Raw genomic sequence first — 18,683 nt, 5'->3', positions numbered from 1 at the left:
GCGTCCTCACCTCATCTCTGGTAGTGGAGTCCAGCTGTTACAGAATATTTCCAGCTGTGTGTCTGTTGGCAATGGCGAGGGAGCTGTGTTGGCTGAGTCCTATCTTTATTTTATATTTTTATTTATTTATTTTTAAAAAATGCCGCACAGAGGGCAAAAAAGGGGGGAAAAGTTGGAAAATATTCCAGGCAGACTATGATAATATCACTTTCCCCCTCATCGTTTCGTGTCCTCCATTCATCTAACCATCTCTCTTTGACTCTCCCCCCTCATCTTTCTTTCTCCCCATTGATTTCACTGCGATTGTGGACTGGTAGAGAGACATATAGAGAGACTGGGAGCCAGAGAGAGAGAGAGAGTCCCACTGATCAGGGTGGAACCTGACAGAATCTCAGCTCCATCATAGCGGATGCTTCTGTTTGTATTTTTTTTTCTTTTGTGTTGTTGTTGTTGTTGTTTTGTAAGTCTTTAAAATTAAAACAAAGAAGTGTTCCTGTAGGAAAGGGGGTCCTGCAGTCTGGAGCCAAGATCTTCTAGAGTGGTCCGCTTTATGTTAAAAGTTAGAAATCCAGGTGAAGTCTCACAGACACCAACACCTTTTCTAATAAAAGATGTTTATGTGCATTCATCATAGGGAGAGCAGTAGACTGTCAGGATTTACTGACTGCATGCGTCATCAATATGATAACTAAGTGCGATCAAGGCATGTTGTTTGTCTTTCCACATTTTCTGGCACATCTACAGGCTTAAGACATCATTAAGGTAAAAAAAAAAGTGATGTTTACTTATGTTTATGCAAAAAGAGCTGATTAGTCCCAAACATTTGCTTGCAAGAGCATTTTTAGCATCTTGATCTTGCATCAAGAGGCTCATTCACCAAAACACTGCATCTTTTCAAACCTTCTGTCAGTTTCACATCATTGTTCACAGGGCACTTTTTTTTTTTATTTATATATATTTCCTCTTGGATTGGTGAATACTAACCTCACAGAAGTCTAAAGGACAAACCGGCTGACCAGAATTTGCAGGTAAATGCTGTAAAAATGTCCATTAAAAGCAACTGAAAGAATCTGAAAAGAATGCATGAAAACAAAAAAGTACAGCCACAGTTCCGGCCGGCCGCCTCAACAATAGAGGCCTGGAACACAGCCCACTCGGACTCAATGTCCCTCGCCACACTCAGGACATGGTTGAAGCTCTGCTGGAGGTGAGAGTTGAAGCTCGCTCTGACAGGGGACACCGCCAGACGTTCCCAACAAATCCTCATAACACGTTTGGGCCTGCCAGATCTGATCGGCTTCCTCCCCCGCCATCTGACCCAACTCCCCACCAGGTGGTGAACAGTTGACAGCTCTGCCCCCCTTTTCACCCAAGTGTCCAAGGCATGTGGTTGCAGGTCCGATGATACAATTACATAGTCAATCATCGAACTGCAACCCAGGGAGTACTGATGCCAGGTGTACATATGGACACCCTTATGGTCGGACATGGTGTTTGTTTTATCCATGACAATCATAGAGGTCCAACACCAATTGGGTTACAAAGGGGAGGGGGACCATGCCTTCCAATCACTCCCCTCCAGGTCTCACTGTTATTGCCCACGTGAGCATTGAAGTCCCCTAGCAGAACAAGGGAGTCCCCAGAGGGAACCCCCTCCAACACTCCCTCCAATAACTCCAGAAAGGGTGGGTACTCTGAACTGCTGTTTGGTGCACAAGCACAGAGGACAGTCAAAATCTGTCCCCCCACCCGAAGGCGCCAGAGCCCAAGTCATGCATCGAGGTAAGTCCAACTATATCTAGTCAACCACTCAACCCACCTGTCTCCGTCACCCAGCACACATTGCATCCAACCCCCATGGCTCTTCCCACAGATGGTGAGCCCACGGGAGGTGGGGCCCATGTAACCCTTTCAGGCTGAGCCTGATCGGTCCCCACAGGTGAAAGCCCAGCCACCAGATGCTCGCTTTCATGGCCCACCATGGCTCCAGAAGGAGGCCCCGGTGACCCGCATCCGGGCAAAGGAACATGTCTGCCAATGGTTGTCATTTTCATGGGGGTCGCTGAGCCGCAGTTAGTCTGATCCCTTCCCTAGACACCTGTTTGCCATGGGTGACCCTACCTGGGGTATAAAGCCCCCGACAACATAGCCGCTAGGATCTTCAGGACACACAAACCTCAACAGTCTTTGGGTGCAGGGAACACACACTTGACAGGTCAGCAGTCCATCGCAGGGCCAAAACACAGACAAACAACCACTCACACTCACACTCACTCCTAGGGGCAATGTAAAGTAACCAATTAACATAACATGCATGTCTTTGGACATTGGGAGGAAGCCGGAGTACCTGGAGAGAACTCACGCATAGAAAGGCCTCTGTTCGAGCCACCTCCACAGCTGAGGATCAAACCAGCAACCTTCTTGCTGTGAGGCCACAGTGCTAAGACTGTTATTGTTATTGTATATATATATATATATATATATATATATATATATTGTGCATATATATATATATATATATATATATATATTATATATATATATATATATATATATATATATATATATATATATATATAAAGTTCCCTTTGCAATGTCTACTTAGAAGCAGCACAGTTGCAACAAGAGGTTTAAATGTCTGAAAATATGAGGCTGAAACTCTGTAATATTTATGTTGCATTTGCAAAAGTTTATTTTATTTTTAAACACAGACTTATAAGGTTTCAAAACATTTCTTTCCGTTTCTGACATCTGTTGCTACACAAGTACAGTTGCTTCTTCAGGTTTGCAAGTGAATGAATAATGGATTCACTGTAAAGCCATTTACATGTCTTAAAAACTATTGGATAACTCTAATCTGTTATTATTAACCCTTTGATGCATCATGTACGTCAGAAAGATAGTATATAAATATTTCTATTGAATAAATATAATACATAAAATAATTGAGAAGTCAAACAATATTAAAGTAAAACAAAGTATCTGTGCACGTCTGTAGAAATGAAATATTGAATGTAAAAAAATTTGATTGATACTTTGAGGGCTAAAGGCTGAGAAGGAGAATGTATGTAACGCTAAGAATGCACTGCAATCAACTGCATACAGGGCTGGACTGGGTCAAAAAGTCAGGCCAAGAGTCACTCACTCACCGAGGCCAACTCGACTCAATTAATGCATGACCATATGCGTACATGTCAGTTAATTAATCACCAAAGCTCAGTATTCTACATACACATGCCAATTCTTTCTATCCCCTACTTGCATCAAAAGGTTTAATACAACATTCAGCTCAGGATTATTTTATTAATGATCTGCTGTTACATGTTGCACTAAGCCAGTGTTTCTCAATTCCGGTCCTCAGGACCCCTTGCTCTGCATATTTTATTGGCAACCCTACCTTAACATACCTGAATCAAAAAAAAAAAAAAACTCGTTAAAAGGTTGCAAAGAACTTGATGAGGAAGTTAAAAAATCTGACTCAGGTGCTTTGGAGAAGGAACATGTCTAAAATATGCAGGGCAGGGGGACCTAAGCACTGGAATTGAGAAACACTGCCCAAAGCAACACAGTTCTATCATTTCATTAGTAAAATAATTTAGATTGTAGTTTACTTCAGAAATCAAATACTTGATTCTGATTGGTTGCAGGGTGTCTGTGCAAATGTGATATAGGACACCAAGACAAAAAAAGTTCCATCAAATAGCCCAATAGTTATAAATCACTGTGCTGGCTCAGACGCAAGTTGGTAACCGTGGCAACAAAAATGTTAACAACATACCGGCTAAACAGAAAACAGAAAGAATAGCTGGAAAGACTATGTCAAACAGTGGCCCATGGTTTTGAATGAATGTATCTTATCTGCCAGTTTTTAAGTAATTTTATTTTTTCAGGTTAATTTAACCATCGGTTGAACAATAACCAGAGTAGAAAAGGGTGAAAGAAAAAAAAGTCTGCCAATCCCTCCCCATCTTTGTACTGTATTATGTTCATATTCTACCAAGATTGTTAGTTGAAATCAGTCACTGCAGATAAAATATCTATCAAGGGGGGGTGGGAGTGTTGGGGACAGTAGGGCTTGGGAGGGAGAGGGATGGGGAGGGTGCTGGTGAGGGGGAATAGGAAGCAGCGGGAGAGTTGTGGGGAGGGGTTGTTGGGGGGATGGTCTACGGACGTGTCCTTGTCCTTGGGGATCCCGCCCCTGGTATCGTGGTGGCGCCGGCCCGCGATGGTTTTGCTCTGGGCGGGCGGGGCCCGCTGGGTCTTGGCCGGGGCTCTGCCGGGGGGAACGGGTGGTCCTGGGGCCTATGGGCTGCCGGCTCTCTGTGCGGCCCGCACTTCGGCACCCGGCGGCCGCCGGGCCGGCGTGCCGTCGCCCTGTGCTACCCGGTGCCCCTATCTCGTCGGGCCAGGTGGCGCCTGCCTGGGGGCTTCCACTGCTGAACGGAGGCTCTCTCTGCTTTGTCTGCCCGGGCTCTGTGCGCGGTGGGCTTGCCGGGCCCTGGGGGCCTTGGCTTCCTCCTCTACACCTCGGGTCGTGGTCGTGCTCCCCTACAAGTTCTCAGCTGATCTTTGATTGCATGATCACAGGTTGAACACTCACAAGTGCACGCCCACAAAGCGCTCATCTTCCCATCTGCTTCCTACTAAATGTTGCTGATGACTCTCTGTAGGTATGTTTAATAATGGTTGGTAATGTAATTGTTATTTTATTAATTCATTTACTTTTTTTTAACTTTTATTTTTCTTTTTTTGTCTGTTTTTGAATATTGTCACTATCCTACTTTTGTCTTGTTGTATTTTTTCAGTACTTTATATTGTTTTGCAAATACTGTAACTTTAGCAGCTTAGACATGCCTTTCTTTTCTGTCTCTCTTTTTCCTCCTTTCATTTCCTCTTTTTTTTTCCCCTCTTTCCCTGCCAGGTCCAGCTCGGCCATATCAAGAATGACGATGATTGCAAAATGATAAAAGGAAAAAATAAATAAATAAAATAATTATCATAATAATAAAAATATTCAGATTATCAAGGGCAGCTATATACATGAGATGTCTCCCTTAACAGAGCAAATCTGTCTGGCAAAAATATGGCACGCAGATTGCTGTTCTATATGCTGAGATGCTGGACAGGACAGGTTAAAAAAAAAAAAAAAAAAATCTATCATATTGTTTCAACCGTATTAAATTTTTTTTTAATCAATTAGTTTATGATGAAGCTCCAAATCGCTCAAAGAGGGACAAAGCGGCTCTGACGTCACCCTGCAGCGGTGAAGCACCATGTGTGCGTTCCTCTGCAATAAAGCTCCAGCGGTTACGTCAATTTCACAGCGATCTTCAAGAATTAAAAAGGTCCATGCTGTTTGCATTTAGATTTTTCCATGGTCAAATTTTTCTTGTGCTGTTATAGAAACCAACCATTGCACATCCTCCCTGATTTTCTTCATATTGTGAAGAAATATGCATCAAAATCACCATATTTTCTTTGGAATCTGTTAAAAGGAGGGGACGGCACTTCCATTCAACCCTCTTATCTTTGAGGTTCAATCATCTGACAGTGTGCTGTGCACACACACTCACTCTTTTGACCACACAGTCAAACACATCACACACACTATTATATTTCACCATCATCTGTGATTTGTTGAAATAGTATCTGCCAAACCAGCTTCAGGTGCTGCCAACGGTGGCTACCTTGGCAACACCAAGTGTTCTTGTTAAAAACATGATTTTAAGAGTACAAACAACACTAGTGATTGATCTTATATTATTTCCTTTGTGATTGACCATGGTATAAGCAGGATAATGCCCTCCGTGGTGTCGCGTCGGAAGGTTCCCGCCTCCGCTTCGTCCATTAATTTCTGATAATGGACACCTTGTTGGGCATTATCCCTTACATGTAATGTACTAATACCAATAACATATTCACAGTAAAAACAAGAAGTGGTGAAGAATATTTTCTCCTGGTTTGAGCTTGGTTGTAGTAGAAAATGAAAAAGTAAAGACAACATAGATAAAACACTTAGAGGCAAATATTTCATGCAGTAAAATACGAAAAGTCATTACAATGTGAACAGAAACACATTCATCAACACACATTTCATATGGAGTTCACAAAAACCTCAGACACACACATTTAACCAATAATCATAAAAACCTGCAATCACATCATTCATAACCAGATAAACACACATATTTTTGCTGTTATTGCTGGGGTGGCACAACTTTTTTCCTTCCTTTTTAAAAATGAGCTCTGTTGTTTTGAAGAATTATTTGTGGATTAAGTGAATGTTTATCTTTTATTGACACTGATTATTATTTGTGCTATATCCCCTTTTGTAATGATGTGATGTTTCATGTGTATTCTAAGTTCTGGTTACCTGTTTTCTTTAGTAGTTTTCCCCATTTAATTCCCGTGTGTCCTGTTTCCTGTTTTGCTTTCCCATTCATTAGGTTCACTTGGACTCATTTAGTTTAGTCATTCCACCCGTGTCTTGTTCTGTGTCTGTCTGTATTTATAGCCCTTGGTTTCAGTTCTTGTTGCTGGTCCATTGTGTTTGTTTCTCCATGATACTTTGCCTTTAGTTTTGTTGTTGCGCATGAAAAACATCTTAATTCTGCATCCCTGCCTCCTGACTGCATTTGGCTCCACAACTCCACCACCATCCATGACATCTTTTGCCTCGTCCTTTGGCCTAGCATCCTCACCAAATATGATGTGTGTTGCATACCAGTTTCAATGGTTCAAAATGAAGATCCAGTAAGCCGGTCAACACTGGGTTTCTGCACAGCTAGAAGATCATACAGAAAACATGTATTTAGAACATATACAAAGAAAACAAACAGTGGTTTGATGTGACATAAACATCTAAAGCAGGCGCCAATGCAGCATTACTGCACTGAAACACACATGTCTGTGATGACTGATTTTTTTGTGATCTAGAGGGAGGGGTTGACTTCTATCTATCATGAAACCACAGCCTGCTTGACAAGCAGTGCATTAACTACCCATTATGAATCAATGATTTCTCCATAATGCATCATGGTCAAAGGTACATTAAGAAGTCATGACATCTGATTAATGTGAATGACAGTGGGTCAAAGCCTTTTAGACAAAAAGCACAGTGGAATAAATATAGCTGCAGCAGTGCAGCGATTCACAACAGGGACAAAAAAAACAAAACAGGACCAAACGGCACACAAAAATACATTTTATAATTGTTTCCAGTAATTTCCTTTATTACATAAAATCTGAAAGAAAACAAAGAGGAAAGGTAACATCATTTAAAGGAAATCGATTTTACTTAGTTGCCTATCAATTAACTAGAATGTAGTCAAAGTAGACATAACAATCTTATCTAAATTTTTATCCGGTTATACACACACATGCACACACACACACACACACACACACACACACACACACACACACACACACACAGATCTCAAAAGAGTCAAGTAAAACATGGAGCCAGTGTTTTTGGATTCTCAAAATAAGCCTTCAGTACTTCTCAATACCTTTGTCCGTTGGTATAGCAGGTGACAAAGAGGGAAACCAATGGCGTGATTTGTTGCCTTGCTGTGGAGCACATGTGTAGCTTGTCACCACAGACCCATCACCTGGAATACTGCTATTCGATCCACTGCAGTTTGTTGCGCAACAGACACTGACAGAGCTGGACTGGGACAGAATATCGGCCTGGGCATTTTCACCTGAGATTAATCCACTGGTGTTGATGGAAAGACGACGACGCCTATGAATGGAAACAAACTATTTTGTGACCATGTTTGTACACGGTCTTGTTTATGTGTATGTACTCGTAAACTTACTGTATATAGTTTTTTTTCTTTTTTAAAAAACAGATTACATTTAAATCCCTCAGTTCTGCCATTCATTTAGTCCATAAAATGATTCTACTTGAGCTGTGTTTTATTACAACTATAATTGTGTTTAATAATTAAAGGCAAAATCATTAAATGAGTTTTGGGATCTGAGTGTAATATCAGCATTGGCATTGGCGATACTTGTTCTGTATTTACTTGGTATTAGATTGTAACTAAATTTGCAGTCTCGCCCAGCCGACCAATGTGAGTGATGTAGACCACCATTGCAGATATCTGGCAGCCTCTTCTGCTTCTCATACTGGTCAGATTCTGGTGAAAACTGCATTCGATTTGAACACAAAAGCTGAACCAGAAACCCCAAAACTGAATAAATTCATAGCTGCTCCACTGTTTACTTGTAATGAACCAGTCGTTTACTGAAAGCGATATTCAGTCAGACATCACCCATCTGAGTGTGTAGAAGTTTGGATCTGCTTTAATGAAACAGCATCAGATTTCTTCCCTCACTGATAGTCTGGGGTTCAGGTTGAGGATCTGGAGAGATGTTTACAATCACTATGAGCATCTTTGTGTAACTGCAGCTGATATGAAAACCAAACATTTGTTGGAATTTACTTTAACTATGGTTTCCAGGTGATTGTATGACAGCTAAAAGAAACATGTTCCAGAGTACCAGATAAGGCCTTCCCTCTAGGATCTCTGCGTACCTTGCACGGAGAAAGGGATGAGGATGTTGTTTTGATACAAACTGATAAAATGTGTTTTTTTTGTCAACTGGAAGTGTGTGGAAAAGTGTTTGGAAAAGTTGGGGAACTTGATGAAAGAAAAGCATGACAAGAGAAAAAGAAAGCAATAAGTGAGAAATAGTGTTTTGCTTTAAAACTTGGACTTCTGAAGAAGAACTCAGACAGAGAAAACGTGCAAATCTTACTGAGATGGGTGACTAAAGGGGAAGTTTTGGGGAAACAGGAACGCATCCTCATAGGCAAAGATCTCTTTTTGCGGTGTTTTTTATTAAGTCAAATTTAAACAAAATTTTTAGAGTTTCAAATATGGCGTTGTTTTCGCACCACATTAGTTTTTTGGAAAACCTCTAAAAGCTTGTAATATGAGAAAACTGCTGTCTGCATGTAAATTGGAAAATGTTCAAATTTTACTACAAACATCATTATTTTTCTTTAAAAAAAAGTCAATTAAAAAAATTAAATAAAATTTTATTTGTCTTTAAAAAAATTTCAATTTTGACTTTCTTTCTTGACTTTCTTTCTTCTTATTAAACTAAAAACATTCATATCCATGAATGTTTTTAAGATTGTCCTGAGGAATGCAGCGAAGGAGGCATGTCGATGTTTTTCTTATAAAGCCATTTCTGGCTTTTTAGTGTTTAATTCTGTATTTGTTTTATAATTCTTTTATATAGTGTTGACTCTGTATGGCTGCTATCTTGGCCAGGTCTCCCTTGTAAAAAGACATTTCTGATCTCAATGGGACTTTCTGGTTAAAGGTAAATGAATAAATAAATGTGTACGTGAGCTCTGGGTGCAACACTGCTTTTTTTTTTTTTTTTTTTTTTTTTACAGAATTTGAACCTCCAATTCATCCTCACATTTTCAGCGAGGTTGAAATCGCGTGACTTTTTGGCAGCGTTCTCTCACTGCTTTGGTTTGAAACTCTAAAACTTACACTCTGAAAAACTTTTCATAAAATTGCATTATTGTATCTGCAGAATGAAGAAAACAACAATGGGAACTGTAGGTCAGACTGATGCAGATGTTTTTCTTTTCTCGTCATTAGACTGTGAATCTGCTCAGGTGTCACAGAACTGGTGACGGGTGACCTGTTATTCCCACTAAACCCAGGTGTGTTCAGGTGTTTCATTTCCTGCAGCAGGAACAGTGGGTTTGATCCACAGTCCTCACAAGCATTCCTTCTTGAAAGAATTTACCAGTAAACCCACCACCACAGCTGGGCTCATGACTTTTGATGGTCTGTGGTTCTGCTGGTTTTCAGCAGGGCCACCTTTACCCACTGTTGGGCCCCTGGGCTGAGAGGTTTTGTCGATCCTTCCCAGTCCTTCAAATGTACCAAATCTCATTACAGAAAATATTATCCAGGTTTACACTGAGGTTTTCTTTATTTAGTTGTGTCACAATGGGATGTTGTGACTCTACTGTGGTTTATGGATTAACGACAGCAAACATTTGGGTAACTGGTTAAATTGGTTTAATATGTTTTATACTGGTAAGACAAGTAGTAAAATGAGTACACAGAGTTTATTGTATTGTTTTATTGGTTCATGGTGTTTGTGTGAAGAAACCTGGAGTCATCCATATTAGGCTTCCCTGTAAAGATAAGACTGGAGTAATGGGTAAAGTAGGTTTAAGGCTCCTGAAGGATGTGCAAGAAACAGATGTTTTACTTACCTCTGATTGTCTCTGCTTTCCAGGACTGAGTAATGGAGAAAAGACACCACAGGTGTTCAGGCGCCTTTTAATGGTTCCGGGGGGGAAGGAACTGAAGCCGTGGAGTAAATGAAGGGGGATTTTGTGGTGAATGGATTTTTAGAGTGGGGTTAATCAGGGGCTGGATAATTTAAGTATGATTGTTGGGGTGGTTAGAGCTATGTAAATATATGTATAGTTTCTGTTAAAATGTTAATGTAAATATCTTTGTGTTTTCTGTGTATATAGCTGTTTTGGGAACCTGGGGGAATGGTATGGTCCAGTTAAGCTTGGTTATATAAGCAGGCAGTTTTAATCAGTCGGGTTGGTTCTTTGAGTATGGAAAATAAAGGTTGACAACTATATGTCTAGTTGTTTGCCTCTTCTGTGTGCTTCCCATGATGTTTGCCTCCGAGACTGCTGACTGAAGTTCACAAGTTGTATTGACATATTATTAATGTGACCATAATGAACAATATTAAATGCAGTAATGAATGAATAAATAACAGCAGCAACAGATCAGACAACCCTGTCAAGCCGTGATTCCTAAACAGAAGTAGCTTATCAACATGACTTTTCAGACACTGCAGCCATAACATGTGAAAAAACCTGCAGATGCTTTCACTAAACACTGCTCTGTCCTTTTTAGAAGCGCTTTCTTCTGGTCTCTTTTGCATAGAAAGCTGTGATTATGTCCTTACCGACATGTCCTGAAGAATGTCAGTGATTATAAGTGTAACGATTACTGACAATGCTCCCCAGTTTGAGGCTGAAATGTGCTTCTGAAAGACAGTTTCTGTTTTTTATGTGTCCTCTGACACAGACATATCTTTTTTATTTTTGACCACCTATTGGTCCCATTTTTGCCCAGTAAGTGCGTACTGGACCAGTCTAAGTCTATGTTTTTTTTTTGTTTTTTTTTTTTTTTTAAATGAATAGCAAACAGTCATATAGCTGTAGACTATGATGATCTTTTCACTTGATAAAAACTCAGTGGGCTGATGTGTGCAGAAGAACTGTTATCCAAGGATGTACTAAAGGTTTGCGGCAATAAAAAACGTGCAATTATTTTGCAGATGTAACAAAGGAAAAAAGAATACAAGCTGATTTACTAACAGTGCCCATTAAGTGTTGTGTTATTGTAATGGTGCACAAAAACGGCTGGTCTGTTTGTATGTATTCCATAATATTTAATATGTTTATGGCCTATTCTGCATCTGTCTGGAGGAGAAAATGTAAATGTATTCATTTAGATTTTAATTTAAAAATATTTGTTGCTATTAGGAATTGCCTGGAATTCCATCCATAGTCATGACAAAGTGTTATTGTAGTCTTGCCTTTAATCTACCAAAGGAACAACGGATGCAAATCAACTGTTGCATTTGGTGCATGGTTTGTTCATCTTCAATAAGGTGTGATGTTTCGTTTTCAAATAAGTAAATAAATAGGTAAGTAAATAAATAAATAAATGCTATTGTGAGTTAGAAGTGTGAATGGTTGTCCGTCTCCCTGTGTTGGCCCTGTGATGGACTGGAGACCTGTCCATGGTGGACCCTGCCTCTCACCTGGTGGTTGCTGGGATAGGCTCCAGTTTCCCTGCGATCCTGAACTGGATGAGGCGGTTCAGAAAATGATGAACGAATGAAAAACCCTTCTAGAGGACTTTCTGGTTGAAATTAAATTTGTTTGTATGAAAGTATAACTGCTGCTATTTTATACAAAATAGAATAAATAAAAAAGAAAGTAAATAATATGGCAGTGAAATACATTTAGGAACAAAACTAAACTAATTTTTCATGATCAACTTGTTTATTTCATTGTGTCCTTCAAGATGGAAATGAATATATTTCCTACTGGAAAATGTGAGTTGTTTATTTTACACATTCAGTACATAAAATTACAGTTTTTCTTTACTGTTATTCATAATTTTTAGAAAACAATTAATATTTGAATTGAAGTACAGAATAAGGGGGATTTTATTATCATTTCACAAACAATTTCTACCACAAGCCTTTTTATAGATTCGTTGTTATTTTCCATAAAATCGGAGACAGTTGTCTGCTGTTTCTGTATAAACCATCAACACAGAGGCAGAATAACCACAAATACAAAGCCTTAATGGAAGTTTATTTCCTTTTAAAGAGGAATAAATAAGTAAAGAGATGAGTTTCCTGGCTGTCCTCGGCCTTTCATCGGTCCTCAGGGCCCTTTGTGGCTCGGTGCTGATTGACTGTGGCCCACTAAAAGGCTAACACATCAGGACATGAACACAAACCACATGCATATACTGTAAAACCAGCAGCAGCAACTGGCATAACTGGTCTAATGTAAAACTGTGTGAACTGGTTTAATGCACACTGGTTCTGGCGCTGGAAGGTGGATTAAGTGTTATTCTTTATGGCAGCTGCATAGTTTGTTCTTTTTACAGAATATTACATGTAACCATCGGGGTAAAGATGTGATACTTAAAAAAAAAAAAAAAAAATCACATAGTTGTCCTTTGAGGGAAAAAAAAAGTTTGTCAAAAACTGATGTTAATATATTATTTTACACTTCAAATAAGTGGGTCTTTCAAAACAACTTCAGCCTTAAATATATATATAAACATATTATGTGATAATTGTTATTTAAAGTTTTTAACCATTTAAAGGCCAGTTTATTTACAAAACTTTGGGGGAAAAAAGAGGAAGATTTAAATAATTGCCATAAAAGACATTTTAATAAGGATTTACTCATTATTTTCACCAGTCAATGAGGCAATATTAGCACTTGAATTTGATTTTCTTTTTTATTTGATGCCTGCAAGTGTTTGAGGAGCGCTTTTTCCCCTTTCAGTGTTTTTCTAAATATGGCGTCAAATAAAAGGCGTCAAATAAAAAAAATAATTAAGTTTATCAGTCTGAACATTGAACATCTTGTGTATTCTAATGAATATAGGTTAAAAAGAGTTTGCCTTTAAGTTTTTTTTTTTTACATTTTACACAACATCTTAACCTCATTGGAATTGAGGTTGTAATAATTATTTGTCGTTTTTAACATTTTGTTCATTGTTGTTTTTTTCCAAACTGCAGTTTTTTATGAAAAATTTAATAAAATAATTTACAGGTTTTGCATGCACTGAACAGGAAAAAAAATCTGATGGCCAAATAAGAACAGAAAATTGGAGATTAGTTGTCTAATATGAAATCTTAATATAAAAAAAATCTGTAGTTTATTTTCATACCTTTTCATTAGTTTTGCTTTGTTAACTTGGTGTGTTTGCTGTAATTACATTTTTTCTCCTGTGAAGCTCTTTGGGTTGTCAAAGTATTTCAGCTGAGTCAGCTGACGGCTCTCAGTGTTGTCGACATATTTATTTGCAAACAGAGACACATAGGAACAGCAGCTATCACGCGTGTTCAGACCACCCGGGTTGCTTGTTGTCACTGGCGTAGACAGCCTTGTGTCAGACTGACTTCCTTTTGCTGATTTGTTCATTTGAAATGGAGCAAATCTAGCAAAGAATATCAATGAATCAATCCATACTCTTATTAAACATGCCAAAGATTCCTTTACCTAATATGCATTGAATGAATATGTTGCATGTTTTACTGATCATACGCATACATACAATCTGTCTGCAGCTGCTGAATCTCTGGCTGATGCGGTCTGAAGTTCTGTTCAGTATCAACTCAGCTCAGTTAGGACTAAAAACAGCATCAGCTACATGGAAATGTCCACAATGTGGACCCTAAAATGGACCCAAGGAGAACCACAGCATGAAATGGAAAAAGCAAACCGGTTGGGAATGAGACAAGGCTCGGGGTTTTCTCCGCTATCAGCTGAACTCTCTTCATACTTTTAGCTCAAATATATTTATATCCAGACGATTGGATTATTTTACTCTTTATCTGAGGCTCCAGAGAGCTACAGAAACAGAGGAGTCCATTTAGGGCAATATGTTTTCAAGACTGTGATTTGTTGCATCACAAAGAACAAACACATGTGCAATGACACATACACACGCCCACACACACATCTAACACTATTATTGTCTGTGCTGTTCTGCTGGCGGTAAGAGCCATCAGCCTTTAGCCATTAACAAGGTTTTTATGGACCAGACCAACAACCAAACATCTCTAAAAATCAAAACACATGCTCATCCCTGTTTTCTTAATACAATATCCCAACATGCTCTGCATGGAGGCGATCACCGGCCTACAACTGCTCCACCTCAAACCAGGGTCCTGAGGTCATTTATTAACCAACCTCACAAATATAACACTCTGTATTTATATCAATGCATCTACATGATCTTCATCAAGGATATGTATTTTTATTTTATCTTGTTTAATTATTGATTATTATGTTCCATAACTAAACTGATCAGAGTTAATGTTTCTTTCTTTTCTGCTCTTCATCCTCTCAGTTTCTTCTCTTCCTCCTCAATCTCCTGATTATTGTAATCCTTATCCAGATCCAGATCTCTGAGTGCACATCTTCTCGACTCCTCACAGACCACATCTCCTTCAGACTCAGCTTGATCAACTTATCTCCCTCCTCTTCTTCCTGTTCCTCTTCCTCTTTTCGTCCTCCTCCCTCAGGCTGTCTCTGGTTGTCGCCACATAAAAAACGGACGTTTCTGGTGAACAGCAGCTGACGAGAGGACAAACAGTCCCTTTGTCCAAACGTCAGAGCTATAAAAGGTAGAACATACGTGGAACAAAATGAAGTCAACCTCTACTTTTGAGATGTTTAAATGAAATCTAAAGACGGCTTTTCAGCAGTGAGGGTCAAAGAGCAGGTGTTTTCTCATACCTTTTTGCCAGTGCCCTCACCACTAGAGGAAACATGAGGCGGCGTATGCAACTCATAGAAGTTGAAGACCTCATTCTAAGCTACAAGGACGCTTTCATTTGGATGCAATTGTGGTTTGACTTTGGTAAAATATTAATTTATAAAAGCAATACTTGACTTTTGTGAGTAAAAAGCCAAATTAGTTGCACACTGTACCTTTAAGGCTTTCCATTCCCAGAAGAATCCATGTATTTCACATACTAATTTTCCCAGATAGTAATAATCCTGATGTTGCAATGAGTGAGATCTATTAATTACAATCATTTCTTCCGAGCATGATAAAAGATAGTTATGAAGATAAACAGGGATTCTGTAAGTTTCTTTCAAAAGAGAAAAAAGGAAAAGAGTCATCAGTCAGCCACAGTTGCCAGCAGCAGTGAGTTAATCCCAGAAATCCCAGTTCAGTCAGCAATTTATAGCAGTACTGATGAAGAACAGTCATTATTTAAAAATAGTTTTGATTGTATTAGAAAACTGAAAAAATTATAACTAGTAGGAGTACTATAGTGTGTCCATAAGTAAAGTATAAGTGATTATTGTGGTTTTTATGTTTTCAGATACCAGTTATGAAAGTGATTCATATGACATGTTTGTTGTCATGTTGCATGTAATGTGTATATGTATGTGTGTGTCTATGAATCTACATATAATTTTCTATTTTTCAAAATAAATAAACTAACGTGATGCTGGTATAAGATGGATCCAAAAGTGGCAGGATAGTAGATGTGTAGGACTGGACTCAGGACACCCCTGCTATAAATCCGTAAATTCAGTATACTGCAAGGCAATGGGGTCATGTCCAGGTTTGAAATGTTCTAATTGTGCTTATAAGCCGTCGCCAAGACCAGAATTAAGAAATGATGGATCAACATAATGCATTATAATTAGTTTTCTTCTGTTATCTTGTGTCTGCAGATGAAAATCCTGCAGAGGATTCAAGCAAATGTTATATTGGTGGAAAAATGGAACTTATGGACCGTCGTTGCTGGGAGGAGCAGCCTGTAAAGGAAAAGCAGCACTAGTCGATGATGGCCAGCTAGAAATAAAAGCAGTTCAATCTTTCCATTTTTTATCTAAACACATTACTGGATAACGTCTGTGTACTTCACATTTTTACTTTCTTGCAGATTTTCAAAGACATTAGTTAGCAGTTCTGTCTGATAGAAATCGATCCTTTTGCTTTGCTTCGCTGTGTTTTTGGTAAAACACCCCAAAGTGCAGATGGAGGTGAAAACCAATCCTAGACAACGTGATAATTTGAGGTCACTTTATCTTTCAAGTCATCAGTACGAGGGATAGCATCCCTACCATTATTGTTTTAAACCAGCCTAACATGTCATTAAATTAATGCAAGTTGCCATCAGCACACACACACACACACACACACACACACACACACACACATAAATTTCATACATTATCATCAAATGTCCAATCATGTCCAAAACACATTCCCAGATCAGCTTCATAACTTATCTCTACCCATTTAGTCACGTTAATGGAAGCAGACCACAAATACAGCAGCAGTGTTTTAAATCCCACTATTAAGATCTAGCTGTTCACTAATGCTTCCCCTCAATTTACTAATGCTCCTCTGACACAAAAGGCCACGAGTCAGCAGCCACACACATGCCTCAGTGGCCCATTAAGTGGCATTAGAGCCTTTTTTGTGGGTTATTCTGACTTCATGGCTCCAAAGTAGCATTCCACAGTTACCCTGTAAGACTCTTTCTTACCACATGTTTCTCCAACCAACCTCTAATGCAGCGGACACGATGTCGAAAGATTACAGCATGCAGCAGACATCCACCTGAAACCCTCTGCTGCGCCTTCAATCTGTCACATGATTTTATTTCTCTTTCTGTAGCTGTGACTTTCTGCAGGCTTAAATCAAACTTACCTCCTGAGAAGTTTGCTTGTATTCGCCTTTCTGTAACGGCTGGAATAAGATGAGACTGTTGTTCAGACATTCAGTGTCATGATGAGTGTTTTGTATTTTTAGTTCTGGTTTGCTGTTTTAGTTTGTAGTCTTCCCTGTTTAGTTTACTTGTGTCTTGTTTTTTGTTTAGCCTTTGTTCCTGTTCATCAGATTCACCTGGTCTTGTTAGTTTCATCCATTTCACCTGTGTCTTGTTCTGTTTCTCAGAATTTATACCCCTTGGTTTCTGTTCCCAGTTGCTGGTCCATTTCTTGTGTTAGCCTCCTGTGTCCCCTTTCCCTCCCCTTCAGTGTTCTTAAATTAAAACTTCTTGAATCTACATCTCTGGCTCCCGTTTGTCAGGGTTTTGTTTATGGTTTGTGTATTTGCTCCTGAGGTAATTTGTTTTTCCTTTTTTTCCCCTCTTTGTTTTAGGCTGTGCAGCAGCCCTGGGCGTGTCAGCACACCTGCATTTCATCATCGCTCCCTCCAGTACTTAAGGAGGGCTGCCTCTCTCAGTCTTTGCCAGATGGTCGTCAGTGGTGCACAGCTCTTGGGTGTGTGTGGCTGCCCAGGACTGCTGCCTGCATTGCTCCTGAGTTAGACTTTATTGTTTTTCCCTAGTGTTTTTGTGAAGTTGCTCATTTTTTTATTTTCTTTTTGAGCAATTAAAAGAATTATTGCCCCCTGTAAACCTTCTGTGGTTGTGTCTCTGTCTGGCATTTTTGGGTCTGGTTCCGGCAAACATGACACCGTTCCTGCATTTGGGTCCACACCTCCACCACAACCTTGATATTCGGGTCTTGCGTTGCTCATGTAATCTCCAAACTACATTTTTTACATTTCCAAAATCATAACAAGCTCTGGATTATAAGAAATATTTGTGAGGATAAGAGGAAGTCAAATACTGATCATTTAAGTACAAGGTTAATTTATTTCTGTGTTTTATCATCTGGAGTTAAGAAAGAGGCCTTTTGCCCAAAGACTGCTGGGATAGGCTCCAGCATTGGATTAAGCAGTTTGGATAATGAATGAATGAGTTAAGAAAGAGATGAAAAGTACTTTTAATTTGAATAAATTTGTGTTAAAGTGTGTGTATGGGGGGGGGGGGGGGGGTAGTTGGTTTCGGAAGAGCTGAAATGAAACCCGGTGGGCGGTTCCTACCATCACCATCTTGGCAGGGGCACGCATGTCGTCTTGTCCGAAAAATACAAATATGGGCAAAGAGGGGGAGCCAAGAGGGGGGCTGTAGGTGTCATAGTGGATGATTGACATTGCGCAAACTCTGTGCTGCCTGTAGCTAAGAGCCAGCCGAGCTAACCAGCTAACAGGAGCTAACCAGCTAACGGAGGTAAGCGGAATAAAGCTAAGTCATGTTGTTAACCAGCTAAAAACTGGTTGTTCTGCGTCCTTCATACTTGAAGCGGGAAATCAAGTACCTGTCAATCAAAAGGACTCACCCCTAAATACGCCGAATTTCGACATTAAATTACTTTTTAAAGGGCGAGTTAGAAAAAAATTCACTCCCCCACAGTTGTCATGAAGGTAAACCTGACCTATAAGCTGAAAATGGATTTTTGAACCAGGCTGTAAACATGTTTATTTCTGCTGTGAAGTTGGCCTTTTTAACATGGGAGTCTATGGGGATTT

General features: G+C 39.4%; 1 protein-coding gene across 1 annotated transcript in view; it reads right to left on the bottom strand.

Moving 5' to 3' along the window:
- The window catches only part of LOC306768148 (NT-3 growth factor receptor-like), a gene marked incomplete at both ends in the record, with an annotated part of 57,280 nt that extends 38,972 nt beyond the window's left edge, over window positions 1-18,308 (bottom strand). The window contains 4 exons of the mRNA XM_079256380.1: window positions 10,262-10,286; window positions 14,778-14,914; window positions 17,016-17,054; window positions 18,198-18,308. Coding sequence (XP_079112506.1) covers window positions 10,262-10,286; window positions 14,778-14,914; window positions 17,016-17,054; window positions 18,198-18,308 — 312 coding nt within the window. The remainder of the gene's footprint in view (window positions 1-10,261; window positions 10,287-14,777; window positions 14,915-17,015; window positions 17,055-18,197) is intronic.
- Window positions 18,309-18,683: the final 375 nt, after the last annotated feature.

The sequence above is a fragment of the Telmatherina bonti genome (genome assembly GCF_933228915.1).
Source record: "Telmatherina bonti genome assembly, chromosome: 2".
NCBI lineage: Eukaryota > Metazoa > Chordata > Actinopteri > Atheriniformes > Telmatherinidae > Telmatherina > Telmatherina bonti.
This window is presented reverse-complemented; position numbering and strand designations above follow the sequence as displayed.